This window comes from Melozone crissalis, unplaced genomic scaffold (assembly GCF_028551555.1).
Source record: "Melozone crissalis strain CALT ecotype California unplaced genomic scaffold, PUWL_Pcris_2 ptg000107l_1, whole genome shotgun sequence".
Classification (NCBI taxonomy): Eukaryota; Metazoa; Chordata; class Aves; order Passeriformes; family Passerellidae; genus Melozone; species Melozone crissalis.
Genome location: NW_026535884.1, coordinates 5,125,600 through 5,144,169, shown reverse-complemented (window position 1 = coordinate 5,144,169; position 18,570 = coordinate 5,125,600). Strand labels below are relative to the sequence as shown.

Here is an 18,570-nt window from a genome sequence, read left to right as displayed (position 1 = left end):
TGAGTGATAATTTATCCTGTAATCTCAATTCTTCCATATGGCTACAAAGGACTCCACTGACTTTTTGTAAGACCTTTAACTGCAGTGTAAGTGGATGCCAAGGGCATTTATTCCTAGGGCAAGCACGGTACAAATTTAACTGATCCAAGTTAAATGTTTTTTTCTTGGTTTTCTCTAGTTTTTCATCATGTATTTCTCAGATTGCAGCCATTACATCCATCATGCTGAGAAAAGTAGAGGTTTTAACAGCTATACCCTTCCACACAAATTCCTCCAGCTCTTCAATATGAATCTCATGCAAGGGACATTATTAGTCTACGTAAGACAGCAGAGAGGCAAAAGAAAGAGATTCTTTACCACATTTGAGAATTATTGTAGAAGTCACCTTCAGGCAATTTCATGCCTTTTGCTGCCAGTGAGGAAATGAGTTGAAGGAAACTATGTGCAAATGAAGACAAGATCTACTCACTGATTTCTGGTCTAACATAAAATTCAAAGTAAAACTAGTAAGCACTTTTATTTTAACAAAAGCCTTCTTACCACAAAGCCTGTGGATGGATTTCTCAGAGTAGGTGTCTCTATCACAGCCTTTACCAATATGGTTGGTTTCTAGTTCCACCGTTGCTTCCACTGAGGTTATTGGCTCATCACATGTCTCCAAATGCATCCCAGGGAACAGAGCCAAAGAACCAGTGCCAGGCTCGTATTCTATTCTTTTGCTCCAACCTGAATATTTATTCAAAGAAACAATATTAAAGATCTCTGGTGTTTACTGAAGGTACCAGTAAATGCTACAAGCAGAGAGGAAAGACAGCAAACTAACCTTGCCAGCCAGGCTTGCACGTAGGCTTAACACTAATTTTAACCAACACATCTTCAGCAGCTCTCTTCTTCCCACAGTCATAGGCTGTTACTGTCAGTTTATACTGGTGTTCTTTACCATAGCTCAACTTTTCTGTGTTTTTTATATAACCTGACACAGAAAAAAGACAATTGTCAGACATTCAAGACAATTCTTCAGGGTCTGCATACAATGCATCCAGGTACCATCTATGTACTTCATACAGACTTGAATAAACTCATCTGTAAGTGCATTGCCCTGCACCGTTTGACTTTTCAGTGCCAGGCTCCAGGCCCAGGTGCCCCTGTTGTGTGGGTGCCCAGTGCCAGCCCACCCCAGCTCCGTGTCTCACCGTCCTTGTCGATGGCAAAGGGCACATCTGGAGTCACAATCTCGTAGCTGCAGATCTGGCTGAACTGGGGGGAGCAATCTGCATCCACGGCCTCCACCTTGAGCACGTTGTCATACCTCTTGCCCTCGATGACCGTGGCCTTGTAGGACTTCTCCTTGAACACCGGGGCGTACTCGTTCACGTCGTTCACCTGGATGTGAACTGTGGCCCTGCAATGACACACACAGGGCTCCCAGGGCCTGCACACCCTGCTCCTGGCACTGCATCCAGCAGCTCCCTCTGGATCACCTGGATGGGAACTGAGGCCCTGCAATGACACACACAGGGCTCCCAGGGCCTGCACACCCTGCTCCTGGCACTGCATCCAGCAGCTCCCTCTGGATCACCTGGATGGGAACTGTGGCCCTGCAATGGCACACACAGGGCCTGCACACCCTGCTCCTCCAGCACTGCATCCAGCAGCTCCCTCTGGATCACCTGGATGGGAACTGAGGCCCTGCAATGGCACACACAGGGACTGCACATCCTGCTCCTGTTGCAAGAATTACACAGCTAGGTCAAACCAAGGAATAAGAAAGGAAAACCTGTGTTGAAGGTCTGTTTCCTGGGTACTTTAAACAAGGAAAAATCTGCATTTTACATTTGTCTTTTTTCCCCTCCAGTCCGCTTACTTCCATGAACGTGAAGGTTTGGGTTTTGATTAATACGAATATTTGCACCTGGTTCTGAATGACTGTTACTTTTCTCCTGTTCAAAGAAATGCTTTTGGGGTATTACAGATTCTCCCAAATCAGCTTCTTTTTCACATGAAGCCATCCTTCAGCATTCCAGCTCTCAGAAACAAGCAACCACTGACTAATACACCCAGCAAACTCAACTGCCCTAACTAGGAAAGCAGTGGATGTTTCTCCAATGTATTGCTATATAATTCAGTGGAGTTCTAGGTTTTGTTTACTATCACTGGTCATTTGCAAATAAAACTCAAACCCTTGCATAGTTATAGAATAGCAAGGTTTTGTTTGTCACCAAGATGACCTCTGCTACTCTATTCCTCATCTTATTTATGCCTCTCTCTTTGCTTCACACAACTGCTCATCTCCCACATGCTCTGCAGATGCTTACACCAGAGTGTCAAACAGTTATTCTCAAGTGGGTTTTCTAGGGACTATTTTATATTGTGGTTTTTCCTTAGATAAAGATAAGCTAAAGACTGCTTTGTTCCCATCCTTTAATGCAGGCAGAGATGAGCCCCATGCTATTGATCTTGGGTTCTCTGGTGGGGCTGTCTGGAAATGATAGAAACATGAATGCTTTGGCTTCTTGTTAAGCTTAACAGACTGACTTCTTGAACCAGTTTTTTGGATTTAGAAACTGAATTCCAAAATAATGTCAAGGCCTGTTACCCCATTGCAAACTCTATCAACTCAAGACAGATTTTAAGTGTATCGGCAGTTTCCCTGCTTCTATCCCCACCTGGTTCTCTAATGTAAACCCAGAGACATCAAGGGATAAAGCAGTATCACCTAAGATACAAAAGAAGGGATGTCCAAGCAGTACATGTCCATTCTGCTGCTCTTTTTATCACTATTATTGCCCTGCTTGAGCAGGGAGCTTGGACCAGATGAGCCAGTGTGCTCCCTTCCAAGCTGGCCCTGTCTGTGGTTCCATGAGAAGCCTTCCAGGATGAACACTTGGTTCACATTTACTCTCAATACACAGACCATAAATCACCACAACAGGAGACCCCTTGGAGCCAAACTCCCCCTCAGCCCACCCCAGGCTGACTTACTTGTGGGATTTTTTGGCATTTGCTCCATCTGGTCCCTTCCCACAGTCGTAGGCCTGGATGGTGAAGGTGTAGTCCTTCTGCAGCTCACAGTCCAGCTTCTCCTTAGAGCGTATGATTCCCTCACCAGTGGATTTATCCACCACCACTGCTTCAAAGGGAACATTCTGCCCGTGGATTTTAAATCCACAAATCTCACCTACAGAGTTAAAGTAAAGATAGGTTAGAACTGGTCAACATGATGATGCATTTTTTAAAATAAATGACCAAATATTTTGCAGCCAGGGGTTTGTGAGGGTCTGTGGACAAAGCAAGAGCACTGTGCTTTAAAATGGGTGAATTCTGGGAACTTTAGTAAAAAGAAGCAAACGTCTGCCTTCCAAGCAACTTGTTTACTTTGCATCCATTCATGCAGGAGTACAAAAGAGAAAAAGAGAAATGTAGACAGGCATTTCACAGGAGTACTTGAGACAGCTCTAGGGCAAGAGTAGATCTTATGTGAGCATACAGCCAAGGCCACTGGTAATACCTTCTATGCCAAGCTACTGGCAATAGCTGGGCAGCTGGTTTACTTTGACCAGAGCAAGAGGTTAAAATGCACAGTTACAAGTCAAGGGATGAAAAGGCTTCAAGTACAGATTCAGCACCATAATTACAGAAATTCTGTCAACAGATCAAAGGACAAAGTCTTCCTGTGCAATGTACCTGGCTAAAATCAGGGAATCAAAATAAACTACTGAATGAGAAAGGTAGAAATACCAACTTCTCAGGCATCCATTTCAACAGCTATCTACTAACACAGGCCAAATGTTAGTCAAGGAAGCTCTCAGCAAATGTTTTAGAAGGCTTTCCTTCTGGTCAAACTCTTCACCCTACAAACTTGGAAGAGAAGTCCCCAGCACATCATTTTTAAACACACCACAGCTCTGTCTGGCACAGCTGGGTGAGCCCAGCACACAACAAAAGCCACTCAAACTCTTTGACCACCTACACTGTGTTTTTACCTCTGCAACTTGTTGTATTTTGCTGGGAATTTTCTTACACCAACAAACCCCACTGTTTTGCTGTTATAGTTGCAGTGGTTTCTTAGTACCAACAACACACTCCTGATGAAAACATGTCTAGAGGTATTCAAAAAATGGGGGTGATTCATATTTTAAACCACTGAAGTCAGTCCTGAAGGGTGTGTACTGCAGGAAGGTGCTGCAATGCTTCAGCACTTCACAAAGCATGTGGAACTTTGGCTGTCCCAAAGAAGCGATCTACAAGGGAAAATACCAGAAAATGCCGATTTTCCCCAAACAACTTCTTCAATGTCCCCACAACGTAGAATAACCCCAAATGGTTCAAATGGATGTCTGATTTACAGATATTTCTAACCAAGGGTTTGGTTACATAACACTTTTTATCAATATATTTTAAAATAGAAAAAAACTGGGAGAATAAATGGGACAAAAGAGCATGACAGGATCTTCTGTTTCAGTGCTGATTCCCCATTTCATAACCAAAGTTAGTAGGTTAATATTTATAAAAGGGATAGAAAGAACCCTTTATCACCTTCTTTGGTGACTGTCACCTCAAAACTCTCTAAAGGGAAAAAAGACAAACCCATGTCAGTAACAGGAAAGGTTGAATGGGAGCAAATAAGGAAAAGGCAAAGATGCACACATTACACAGAAAAGCTTTGGAAAAACTGTATTTTAAAATTCCAGCAGTGATTTGCTGTAACTGTTACAATTTTAGAGTTTTAGTTATGGTAAATATGATTTAATCTTTTAACTCCAGGTTTTCATTTGGAGAATTTTGCAACATTTCATATGATCAAGGCTTTGTTTTCTCCTTTTCTTATTTTAATAATACCAACTGCTAAATGAGATATTTTCAAAACTGCATGTTGATGAATAACTGTCCACAAAGTAGAATTCATCTGAATTTATTTACATTATTCTGTATAAAGTATTGCCATAATTAGTGACTAAAAATAGACACATTAAAATGTAATCCTGATGAACACAAGTTTTAATTTAAGGAATGTGGAGAGGGAGCTATACGTTTTCCTAGCAGCATAGCATCAAATCTGACACAAAAATGGATGAAACACTATTGCAACAAAATTTCCTCTTAGGTTTGCTACCGGTTATGCAAGTGAGCCACGGATGGGACAAGAGCAAAATCTGTTTGCTTACAGTGCCATCTCCTCTACAGGACATTTCTTTCCTAAAAATCCCCCTCCCAGCCTTGCCCACGGCAGCAGAGCTCCCTTCCCAAGCAAACTGGGGCTGGTGGCATCAGCACTGTCCCACCCCAGCATGGGAAGTGCCTCCAGGGAGAGGGACCCCAAGGCCTTGATGGATTTTGGGGTTTTTTTTTAAAGAATCTATAGAGATTCTGCAAGATCCTTTTCAAAGCTCTCCACAGAGTCATGCTTTAAATTAAAAATTCCTAACCCCCACAAAATGCTGCTTGCATCCCAGAATAGCAAGGGGGAAACAAAGGACTGTGGCTGGGAAGTGGTTTTCCCCAGGGGTGGGGAAAGAGGGGCTGAAGCCCTGGTACAGGCACATCAAAAAGCCAAGGGAAACACTTCAAACATCTGGCTCCGAGACCCTGCGCTGCACATTCAGCTGTGTGAAGGCATCCAGATACAGTAGTGCTGTTTCAAATGTAACAGAAATTCAGTTCCTTTATGCACAGTAAAGGGGAAATCCCTGCTTGACAGCTTCAGCCATCAGATTGGTTTTAGGCACAAACAATAAACATATAATAAAAAAATGTAACCGTCCTTTATTTTATTTTTATTTTATTTTTTTTCAGCAAAACCACTTAGGATCAAATTCCAACATGATTCAATTTGTAACGTAGAAAAGAGTCACTGAGGAACAAGAATGGTCACTGTCTTCTCAAGCAGATCTGTAACAGTGATGGTGCAGAAGACTGATTCCTTCCTGTCCCTATGTGCCAGGCAGCTTGACAAGGCAAGCTAGCATGACTATATTCACCCTGTTTCCAAAAGTGTATAATTTCACATTTAAAACCATACAATTAACCTGAGAAATAAAAATCTACATAATCCCACTTATTTTTGCACACCTGAATTTTAGGGTCCTACCCAGAGCACAGAGTGAGCACAGCAATAAATGTTACTTTTGCTTGCCCCACAGTTCATGTACTACAAAGCATCTAAATGAACTCGTTTCGAGATGTTTCGACACGCTCGAAATTGAAATAAAGCAAAAAGCTCTACTTAAAGTGTTTTAAATCTGCAGACAGTTCAGAAGTTTCACAGCTCAGCTAGAGGGCACAATTAATTAAAATATCCAGCCTTTTGAAGCATGAATAAATTTGATTTCTAAGCAGGAGCACAGCAGCAAGGGCTGAAGCAGGCAGTTAATCCTGAGCAGTGCTTTGTTTGCTGTGAAAGCACATCAGGCCCGTGGGCTGCTCCCACTGAAGCCCCAGAGCTGGGCACCAGCAGGGTGTGTGCAGGACAGCTGTGAGCACAGCTGGGACAGGCAGCACTCACCCACCCAGGCTGCAGGACTGCTCCATTTCATGGCCCACAAACACTTCCACAGAGCCCTTCAACATTTGTACAATTCAAACCCAACGTTCTCGTAACCAAGAATTTCTTTACAATGTTCATGTGCCATACTCTAAACTTAATTTCTTCAAATCCATTGCTCTGCTCCTGCTGTTTAAGAAATGTCCATTTCTGAAAGCCAAAATATATTGTTTATATAAATATATTCTGTTTATATGATTTCCCGTTGACAGAAATGTTCATTTAATGAAAGCGGGTTTATACAATTTAGATCAACCCAATGGGAAAAGTCTCATTTAAGAAATGCTCTGACACTGGATTTTCCTCTGCAAACACAACAAAATATTTGAAGATACTCTGACAGTACTTTCTTGAAAACATTCCTATCCAAGAGGTATAAAACTGCCATTTTCAGAATCTGTTCAATGCTGCTGAACTACCAGCACCTACATTTAAAGCATTTAAGAACTGCAAGAGGTGATTCCTGTTCTCCTCATCCCTGAGAACACAAGTCAGGCTTCCCATTCCTCTTCTTAATTAACAGATTTTGTGTATCCCAACACAATGTTCTTCCTTTGGCAATGAAAGTTTTGTCCACAGACAGCAGTTTTATTTCCAGTTAAGATAGTAGAAGACTCTCTGCCATATGTACCCAATGCATGAAGAAGTTTGGATTTCAGAGGTTTAGCATTATCTCTCAACTTCTGAATAGCAAATTTACCATTATCTTCAACTTCATTGGAGATAATCACAGCCTTATGATAATGAACAAAACTGTTACTTTAAGCAGTACCTCAAGAAAATTGTGACCAAACTGCCATAAAACTGCAGCATTCAATGCAGTCAGCTGCTGAACCTTTCAAATGGCTCTTAATTTAATTTAATCACTCTCCTATCTCTTCCTCCATGAAGTCAGGCTAAGCAATGCTCCCAAAAATGGCTCATGTCACATCTTTTAGGTACTTCACTGGGATTCATAACTCTCAAATTTTGCTTAACCAAATAAGCTTCTCCAAATATCCAATTTAAGCTTGTGTTATCCACTACAAGTAATTTAAATGCCTACAGATGCCCAATGGTATTTTTCAAACACATCTTTCTAACACTGTCAAATTCAAAAAAGGACTTTCCTTAATACTGCATCCAATTCATGAATATAGTATGCCTAAACAAAAGTTTTCAGAAAAAAATCTACTGCAGAAGTTTATAAGAAAATTGTCAGTCCTATGTTCAAAGAGAAGAATCAACCCACACTTGGCAAATATCTTGTGTATCATTCTCTATATTCTTTACTGGAGGAGAAAAAGCCTTTTCTTCAGCCAGAGGAAGTTGTTCAGTTTTCAAAATTTCAAACTTATCACAGACATGCAATCCTAATTCTACTAATTAGTATTTTCACTTTATTAAGACACAAATAAAAATCGCTAAGGAAACCAAAAACCAAAACACTCTTCAGAATGGTAAGCAAATCTTTGTTTCAGAACTCCCACGCTGAATGCTGTGAAATGTGGAATCTGGAGGATTGAGGAACAGGATAGACACTATGAAAACAAAAATAAACCACCAGAAAAATTACCATGTACACATGAAATTGAAAGAAGCAAGGTACCTTCTGGTTTGGATACTTGGATACAGCTGCAAACCTGAAATAAAACACTGGTCCATGTACACACATTTCCTAGGATCTAAAAGCTTTGAAATGTTATGCTACTGTTAGGGAAAACACACTAACACAGAGCATTTGCCCCCAGGAAAGCATTTGCACATCTTCAAACAGAAATGCAGATGAATTCCTTACCTGCAAATCGCAGAGGTGCATCTTTGTCCAGGGCTATTAGAGGGGGGTCCAGGAGCACCGTGTTATCATTTTCTGTAACTATGCCATGATAGGTTGTTTCAATCCATGGCTTATGCTTGTTCACTGAAGGGGAAACAAAGTACAAAGTCAAAACATTTGGAACTGACAATATCTTTTAAAAATGTTTTATAATACTAATTTCTGTATTTTCCTCTTTTGCAATTCTGAATCAAGGTTTCAATAAACTAAAAAATTCGAGACAAAATCCTGGCTAAGTATGTTCAGAAAATTTGAGTGTCCCTGTAGGCTTTCCAAAAGTAACTCAGAGAATTTAAATTAGTTTCTAACTATGCTGGGATTTAAGATGCCCCTGAAGTGCAGTTCAAAAACCTGCTAACAGTGATGGGGAGCTGCTGCCATCAGTGCCAAGTGTGACACCAGCAAAATCTCAGTCAGAAACGAACCAGAGAACACAAAACACCAGGGTTTGTTTACACCGTGCTTCCCCCCACCATGCAAAACCTGGGATACAGCTGCTGCAATATTCTTCAGAACATGAAGATTTGTTCTCAGGTCAGCTTTTTGTCCTGCACAGGGGGTCTCACTATCATTAAGAAAACAGGTGGAAAAGAGAACAAGCTTCATTTCTTTAGTGGTTGTTTCAAGATACTGGGAAACCACTAGGAAATCTCACACGAGAGAATCCTTCACCTCTGCACACAAGAGCCTCAGACTGATCCCCTGAGCCTGTCTCAGGATGACTGGTCTGCCTCTGCTGCAAAGAAACGCAGTCTCTTTCCCTGTCAGCCTCAAAAAGAGTTTTTTCTACTACATCACTAAAGATGCAAGATCAAATCATGTTATCTACTAGGCTGTCATCTACGGCGTGACAATCCAGCAGGAGAGTCCCTTAATTATTAAACATTTAGCTTTATTTTATGATCCCCAGCTCAGGTGCTGGAGTGTGACTGCCTGAGTTGCTCCTGGATGGTTACGTTTCCTTAGTAGCACAATTTTCCCACATGCAATTCTGGAAAATTTCATGTATACAGCTGCTTAGAGCCTACTGAAAAACATCCTAAAGGGCCTGAAAGCTGCTCCTTACCAGACAAAACCAAGTAATCTTCAGCAAATGATGCATATAAGAAATGCTTTGCTAGAGGTTACAATAAACCCACCAAAGAGCATTCCATTGGCAACATCACCCAGGTTCAGGTCTGCAGGAGGATCAAGAACTTAAAACTTATGAAATATAAGTAAAATATACACTACAGCTTGAACACTAGCACACAGCTGAGTCCTGCTATTTCACCTCTCAAGAATTATATAAGCAGATTGTCATAAGGCAGGCAGAGATGGAAGGCTAACCCAGACTCTTGAATCCTGTCTCTTCAACCAACCAAAATGGATTCATGTCTTGTGCCATATGCTTACCTAGGGGAATTAAAAACAGTGATAAAAGGACACTTCAATAAATGATTAAACCTAGAGAACTCATACAGGAAACCATAATACTCCCAGAAACCTAGAGAATACAGGAAACCATAATACTCCCAATAGGCTTCCATCTGCAATCTTTTACTAGTTAGTAGCAACAGCAGACAGGATATATCATCTTCACCCGTAACAATGCAGCAAGAAAGATCTCACAAGGAACTGCTTTAATGCAAACCCTGTTTAATTACTCCATGTGGTTTTACTTAATATGGCAACACTCTCTTTACTGCCTCAGCAGGCTCACACAGGCACACTTCCAGCATGCAGCACAGCACAGAGGCAGCAAATGCCAAGCACACTGCTCCATTTCCCCAGAGCAGCTCCCAGAACACGGCGTTTCAGAACAAACCTGCTCCTCTCAGGGGCACAACACACACTCCTCCCTGCCAGGGGAGGTGCCAGCACCTGCCAGCTCTGAGGCTCCTGTGCAACACACCCACAGCTCAAACCTGGTCTCAAGAAAACCATCTCACCAGCACAGCTGTGGCTTCAGGAGCACAAGGAGGAAACAATTGTGTATTTTTATGTTGGTTCATCCAGGACTGTTAGACCCCAATTGAAAATCTGAGTCCTTTCATCTGTTCATCTTCATTCTTGCAAGGATATGGTATAAAATACCAAAACAGATCTCTGCCAGAAAAAACCTCCATCTCCATTCTAATGCTTCTGAATGTGGATTACAAAAATACTTAGGTTTTTTTTAATGTTCTGAGAAATCTTCTCCTAATTTAGCAACCTCCTAAATCCCACTACTGCTGGGTAGGGAGTTCTATAAAACCTTGAAGTACTGTAAGCACATATGAACACAATTTTGAGTATGCTGAGCATCTGCAGAGTCTAGTGAACCTTCAAACAACAGGCCCAGTTGAAAGCAAAGTCATGTCTTTTTATTGTGCTGCAGACAATAAAATCATAAAGCTTAAACCCCTTTGTGTTTTGGAAGGCTAAAGCATCACCAGATTTTTAAACATAAAGCTTAAATCCCTTTGTGTGTATGAAGGCTAAACATCACTGGATTTTAAAACACAAACTTACTGCTGAATACCGAGGAAAGGCCTGTTATCCATATTTGTGATCTACTGACTTCAGCATAACCACACACTGGAAGGAATTCTCAAGCTAGCATTTGAAATATGAAGTACAACTTACATCACTGCTTCCCTTCAATCAAACTGAACCAAGTATTATCCTGATCTCAGCTGCTTAAATAGCATTAAATGCTGGACTGTGAAGGGGTGGTTTAATTGTCACGGAACTCCTGCAAGCTACAGAGGCTGTTCAAAGACAGACTGGTAATTTCAAACCAGAACAGCAGCCTATCCCAAGCTAGACACTAACCAAGGGCCCTGAGCTGTTAATCTCTTGCCATTTAACTGGGATAAACTACACCAGTTTCCTTGAAATACAATATTCACACTATTTGTAAGTGCCTCAGCTGGAATCTGCTGTAAATCCCAACGAGCATTAATCTAGTCAGGCGGGGGGAGCCGTGCTGGCACAGACTGGCAGACTTTGGGCACAGGAATGCCAAGGCCAGCTCAGCAGAGACATCTCCCCGTTTCCCGGGTGTCACCCTGAAGAGGGACGCTCCTGCCAGCCCTCCCTGCTGCCCAGCCTGACAGAGCACAGCCACCTCCCAGCCCTGCTCCCCGCAGGTAATTGCTGCTGCTGCTGCAGGGGAGGCACTGCACGTGTGCCTCCAAGCCCAGCTTTGAAAATACCATCTGCTCATTGTCTCCTGGAGGAGAACAGACCATTCTGACCGTGCCACAGCAAGGGGAACGCTCCTCGAAGCAAGGATGGATGGCTCATGCTGCAGAACACAATCCAGCAGATAACCAGCAGCAACCTTTTCCTGCTGCCTAAAAGAATTAATGAATGTAAACGAACAGGTAGGCAGGGCAGCTGGGTTTAGGGCTAGTATGGAAACTTTAATCACAAGCTATTAAGACAATCAGATTAATTCAGCCCTGTAATTTTAAAGCAAATACTAAAATTAAATGTACTTATCAAAGTCCTTTCTGAGGACTTTTGTTTTCTTCTTACAAGTGGTCGGAAGTTTATTTGACTCAAATGGGATCTGGCACCTACACGACCAAAGATTTAAACACACCTCACCCAGAAAGGACTGCAGCTGGAACCCTTTTTCTAGATAACTACTTCTAATATACAGTGCTGTATAGCCATGTTGCATATTGTTAGAACTGAACCAAGATGATTCATGTCAAAAAAATTCTTAAGAATTAACTGGTTAAACATACTAAACTCAGTAACAAGTACCAAAGTTTGAAAGCTATTTTGTTCAATCTAGTGACAGAAATAACAAAATCCTCATTCTGAAAATGTACCTTTGAGACCTCATGAAAAATGCATAGAAAAAATCACAAAAAGAGAACTATAGTCTCTGTTAATACAGATGAACCAGTAAAGAGTCCTTTACTTGTCCTGAAGGTCTGACAAAAACTGATTACTGTGTATCTTTTCTTTATTGTCTTGCTCTGGATGCAAGAGATCACAAGGAAGCCTTTCAGTGAGACAATAAAAACTCCAACATGTCTTACCTTGAACAACTGTAATTTAGTACTGTTCTGATGAAATTTGAAGCTGTATCATTAAAAGAACAAATCTGTGTAGTACCTATCCACAGAAAATACAGTCCAGCCAAGGAGTGAAGAGCTACACAATAAAATATGCCTTCTCCACCCTGAAAGCAAAGCTGAATAAGAGAAGGCGTAGCCTGGCCTGATTACAATGTGTGTTCTGTCCTGCCCAGCCTGCCACTCACAGCTCCTGCCCCCAGTCTCCAAGAGAAAAGACCCAGGATTAACTTTGGGTATAAGAACTTGAAATAAACCAGTGGTAATGAAAAGATGTATTGTGTTTGTTTATTTAACCGGGTCTTCTCAAACCTGCAATTTTATCACGAGTCATTGTCCTACAGCCAGGTCCAAACAATGGGGTAAAACTGAACACAAGTTCTGCTCGAATCCTGACTTCCCTGATAGTGCGGAACTCACCCACAGTACGAGGCTCCAAGACAAAGCACCATTCCCACTGCTGGGAACTGGAGGCAGCAGCAAAGCATGAGGAGTGAAGCCAGGAGACTCACCTGGAACAGCCAGGACATGGATTGAGTGAGGGCATGGATATCCACCACTGCCCTCTGTGGTCCTGGCGGAAATTCATCCCACACTTTCAGATCTCTGTCTTGGACTCTGCCACAGTCAAGGAGCACTTCTAACTCCTGCTCTGGAAGCTCACCAGCCATACACTGGAGCACAAGATAAATTATAATCTATCAGTTGCCCACACTATCAGCCTGTACAATTAACACTATCTCTTCAAACACCACATTCAAACCAATAGCTGTAGGGATTCAACAGGGTTTTATTACATTGGATTTTGCCTAGAGAAAAATCACTTGTTTATCACCACTTACAGAAAGTTTCCTGTTCTCCACTGAACCAGTCAACTCTATCTGATTTTATTTGTACAAAGGTACATGGAAGTTTTGCTATAAGCCTGATGAAACTAAGAGACATGCAAATGACTGATTAGAAACTATTTGCAATTTTTACTATCCACAACTGCAACAGAAGAAACATTCAGAGCACCAAAGATCTCAGATAGACAATATACTGACCAAATTTGAATTTGGATAAAAGCCTGTCAGAGAAAACAAAGATTCCACCACAAAACAGTTTAAATAGGATTAAGACAACAAAGCCTTAATTTCAAGTGAAATTTTAAATGTTTTACACTAAACAGAAGACTGAACTAGAAAACATAAGCTTTTAACTACAAACACTAATTTAATAAATGTTATCTTAAATGTTGCTAATTATAGTGCAAGACTGGAAACCCCTTTCCTTTTAACTGCTGTCATATATATAAACTTTGCTCCTTGAAAGGAAGCAGTATTTAGAAATACAGCAAACATCACCCCAGTATAGCTGGCACTTCTGGCTCTACTTGTTGACTCCATTTAAAACCAGGGAAACCCACTGGGAGCAGTAGCTGCAACTTGTTTTCAATCAGACACAAAGCAAGTGAGATGAGACCTAATACTATAAACAAAGGACAGACAGACACTTCTTCAAAGGCACTGAGGTTTCCAATAATCCCTTCTAAAGACTCCTAAGGAGGTTTAGTCCCTGCAGAAGCCAATGCGAGTCAATCAGTACAAAACAAATAAATTAGAGTGCAAAACAAGATTTATTTAAGACCAAGGCTTCCGCCTCACTGAACTCTCCCAGGCTGAGGTATCATTTCTGTCTTTGACAACAATGATAATGCTACAAGATATGTGGCCCTTAACACCACAAACCACGTTTCAGAGAGACTTCCCCCAATGGAACTAAAGAGAATCAGATAAGGCTCAGAAAAATGGTAGAAGAGCTTTTCTTCAGAAAACTCTAATGACTGTAGATGTTTTTTGCTCTCTGCATAACAGTTTCAGAGGCACAAGCCACTCAGCTACCACGTACCTGGGCTTCAGGCAGGAAACACTGCTTTACCCAGAATAGCAGAATTCTAACTGTGGGATGTTCACATTATGCAGAGCTGTGGCCTGACCTGGGTTTAACTTCAACCCTTCTAACTTCCGTGACACACTGAGGCCCATGAGCCCAGCTTCTTCCCTTCTCCTTAGAAAAATCTTTGCAATTGTCTGCAAGCGGTGATTTTGTGTCTGCAGAAACATTACAACCTCAAACCAAAGATACATAAATTTATTAAGTCTAGAGAAGTTTCTGTTGACAAATTTTCCAGCTACCTCAGCACAGACAGCACAACCTGCAGCCTGGTAACAAGGGAGAAGACAACCAGCACAGGAATATTCCAAACACAATGGACATCACGCTTGCCCAGACCATCTCTCCTCCATTTCAGTTTCCACAGCAGTGCATTATTTTAAGTAACACATACAGAAAAAGAGATTGAAATTGTTTACATGAACAGATGGCTGTATATAATGCCTTCCCAAGCACCATACATTGTAGAGAGGTCTAGTACTGGTTAATTCTCTCTCTTCCCAGTGGTTTCTTACTTTCATAAATACTTGAAGAGCAAAAAAGAACAGGCCACATAAATAGCCAAATTGTCTCTACATAATGCTTTAGGGTAGTGTTACATTTCCTTGCCTCTGGAAAGGAGAGAGAAACCTACCTAATCTCCAGCCCTGTATTTAAAAGGCTGTTCCCGTGTCAAAGAAACATCTGCAGCAAGACTGTGGTAGTGACAAAGTGGTTTGTGGTCTGGATTTAAGACATCCACAGCACCACAGAACTTCCTGAAATAATCACAGATCAGCAAAGTTTCTTCAAGATAGTATTACTTCCATCAGTACCCTTTCTAAATGACAGTGAGTTGGAAGGGCCCCAAGATGACAGAGGTCTACCACTCAGCCTGGTCAGGCCCATGGAAGCAGCAGCTGGGAACTGCTCCACTCCCCATCCTGCTCTGGTCAGAGACACCCAACTGCTTTAGCCACAAACACAGCCAGAATGCACTGCTAGGTACTGCTCTTCCACTGCAACAAGCCTGGAAATATTTGGGTCAACTTGATCAATTACAAAACAAATTCGATTAGATTTAAGAGTTTTGCATCAGCTGGACAGGAAAATGCCTCCTTAGAACCCAAAATCACTCTCTGCGTCCCTTAAAATAACTACAGGGAAGATGGTAGGTCAGCTAGCTCACACCTGCCTTTTGGGCAAGATCACATCCCCCAAACGCTATTTCCCTTTCTTTCCAACATCAAAAGAGAAACCACTTTTCACTCCCCTGTTCCAACAACAGGAATGGCAGAACTGGCAAGTTCAACTGTACTTGGAAAAAAAAAAAAGGAACTGGCAATACAGCACAAAATGGAAAGCTTACCATAAATGCTTCTGAACAAATGCCTTTCCTAACAACAGGGAAATAAAAACGAGCAGCCTTTGCAGCTTTCCAGGTGTCCTCCAGAGCTTACTTCTCACTAAGTGCATCTCCACATAATATTATTAACAGGCCTACCTACAGCAGCCAAAACGCTGCAAGGACTAAGGCAGCTGCACACACTAAGCCGAAGCAGCCCTCATTCTGTAACTCAGTTATGTGTGATGAAGTTAAACAGATCAGGACCTGCAGTCCAGCAGCTCTGTAGGTCTGCCTGAAAACAGGTACTGCCTCCAACAAGATGCAGAAAATCTGCCTACCAGCGCTATCCTGGGTAATGCTGCCTAAATTTGCCATTTGTTTCCAACCAGCTTTCTTGAAAATTGGTTTTTTGATCTTAATCTTATTCCTGATTTCAAACGATGGAATTCAAAGACACTATGCTTGTGTACTGGTGTAAATATTACATTTAATGATTCCAAGAACGCTGGTGAACAGATTGTACTTGAGGGATCTTACACAGGTAAATGATGGCCACTGTCAGAACAGCTGGCAGAAGACTTCCTAGACATACTACAGCATCAGCTTCTTCATCCCACATAGGGAAATTGCATCAAGATGGGTCCATAACGAGCTGGTTTTTAGATCAAGAACTTCCCTTCAACGTATTTATAAGCCATTTTACAGCCGCACTTCTAACGTACGCTGCAATTCAACGCTCTTAAATCTCATCATGCGATCAGCTGAATCTTGCAGAAGCAGCATTCCCCATGCCAGGAGTAACCTTCAGGTGAGGAAGCGTCTCCGAGCCTCTCACTGAAGCCTGCTGGGGAGCAGCCCCGCAATGCGTATGATGCTGCTGCTCCTCGGGATCAATCAATAGCCACCAGGCCCGCGCTCGCATCGCCTGCCCGCCCGCTCCGGCCCAGGCAGGCGCTGCCCCGGCTCATCCCGCACGGAGCTTTGCCTCGCCAGCCCGGCCAGGCCCGGCTGCCCAGGGGTTTTATCCCCGCTGCCGCCCCGGCTCTGCCCGGCCCCGCTCCGGCCGGGTCTGCCGCTGGAACCTCCCGGCAACAAGTGCCGCCCCTCGGCCGCCCCGGGCCCCGTTATGTAACCGGCGGGCGGACACAGAGAGCGCCGCCGCCGCCGCCGCGCATCCCCCGCCGGGCCGGGCCGGGCTGTGCCCTCCGCGGTTGGGAGGGCTCGGGGCCGCTGGGCGCAGGTGAGCCGGGAGGACGAGCCGCCATCCCCTCATCCCCTCTGCAGGTGCAATGGCCGCGGCGGAGTCATCCCGGCCCCAGCTCCATCCTCCCCCCTTCCCCTACCCCCGATGTCCGCCCGCCTCCGCGCTCCCTCCCCTGCGCAGGGCGCCAAGGACACCGTCCCCTCGCCCGCCCGCGGCGCAGCTCGCCAGGCGACCCGCACCGTCGCCCTCGCCGTCGCCAAGGCGCCGAGCAGCCTCCCCCGCCCGCCCCAGCCGCGTTACCTCGAGCGGCCGCGGCCGCTCCGCAGAGCAGCGCGGCGAGCAGCAGGCGGGCGGCGGGGGCCGGCATGGCAGCGCGGAGCGGGGACGGCAGCGCGCAGCCCCGGCTGGCGCCCCCGCTGGTCCGGGCTCCGCTGTGCGGCGGGCGGAGGGCTCGGCTCGGCCCCGCGGAGGAGGAGGAGGAAGAAGAGGAGGAGGGAGGAGAAGCGCTGCGCGGCCCCGCTCCGCTGGCCGTCCCTCCCCTCCCTCCCCCGCCCACCCCGCCGGCGGCTCCTAAAATGGCGGCCGGGCCCGCGCCGGGCACCAGGCGGGGGAGGGAGCGAACCAACGGCGCGGGGCGGGGGGCGCCGGGAGAACCCATTGCGGACCCCCGCGGGCTGCGGCGCGCCCCGCCCCCGGCGCTGAGGGCACTGCGGCACCGCCGCCATGGTGCTCCCTCAGGGGCATAGCCATGATGCCTCCATCACGGGCATCGTTGCTCCCTCACGGGCATCGCCGTGGTTGCTCCCTCACGGGCTCAGCCGTGGTGCCTCCCTCGGGGCATCGCCGCTCCCTCACGGGCACAGCCATGGTGCTCCCTCACGGGCACCTCCGGCCCGCCGGGCCCGGAGCGCCGCCGCTGCTTCGGGCGCTCTGGGCTGCGTTTGGCTTGTTTCTTCCCGCGGGCTAAACCGGGCTGCGGGCGGGGAGCAGAGGGGCCTCCCCGGCGCATCACACGGCTGAGGGAACCTGGTATCCCTCCAGAGCCTCACACAGCTGAGTTAAATTGGTGCCCCTCCAGAGCCTCACACAGCTGATTTAAATTGGTGCCCCTCCAGAGCCTCACACAGCTGATTTAAATTGGTGCCCCTCCAAAGCCTCACACAGCTGATTTAATAAATGCTGATTAAGCCCCCAAGTCGTTAGAAAGAGTTAAACCCCGTATGAAGCTCTTTAAGAAATAATTAGCCCCATATAAAGCTACTTGAATGCTTTCGCCCTAACATTCACTCGTATTTTCAGAAAAAAAGAGGAAACCGCTGGCTTTTACCCAACCATAAGCTGATGCCACATTGGGAATGGGACGCACAAACCCAGTCAGCAGCTGGGATGGAATAAACTGCCAGCACCTGGTGCTACAGCATCGGGTACGAACAATCACAGCATCATTTAGGTTGGAAAAGACCCTTAATATCATCAAATCCAACCATTAACCCAGCACCCCCGTCTTGCTGTTTTGCCAACTCTAGAAGTGCAATCCTGCAGGAATGTGCCCAAACACAAACACACCTTGGTGCTTCACCAAGTCTGCCCTGCAGAGTAACAAACCCTTTTAGTGTAGGGACTTCTGTCAAGGCAAAAGATTACTTCTGTTTAGAAAAATTTCAAGTGGTATCAAAATCAAGAATATTCATT

General features: G+C 44.5%; 1 protein-coding gene across 4 annotated transcripts in view; it reads right to left on the bottom strand.

The window, feature by feature from the left end:
- Window positions 1-17,407, bottom strand: part of CLSTN1 (calsyntenin 1) — a 28,029-nt gene extending 10,622 nt beyond the window's left edge. For 2 of the 4 annotated variants that reach the window (XM_054292162.1, XM_054292164.1), the window contains exons 1-6: window positions 17,179-17,407; window positions 8,319-8,441; window positions 2,983-3,178; window positions 1,194-1,402; window positions 824-973; window positions 541-726 (exon numbers count right to left, since the gene is read on the bottom strand). In XM_054292162.1, coding sequence (XP_054148137.1) covers window positions 541-726; window positions 824-973; window positions 1,194-1,402; window positions 2,983-3,178; window positions 8,319-8,441; window positions 17,179-17,245 — 931 coding nt within the window. In that variant the 5' untranslated portion in view covers window positions 17,246-17,407. Of the gene's footprint in view, window positions 1-540; window positions 727-823; window positions 974-1,193; window positions 1,403-2,982; window positions 3,179-4,536; window positions 4,567-8,318; window positions 8,442-17,178 lie in introns of all 4 variants that reach the window. The other 2 variants (XM_054292163.1, XM_054292161.1) reach the window with 2 other exon arrangements.
- Between the last annotated feature and the right edge of the window lie 1,163 nt (window positions 17,408-18,570).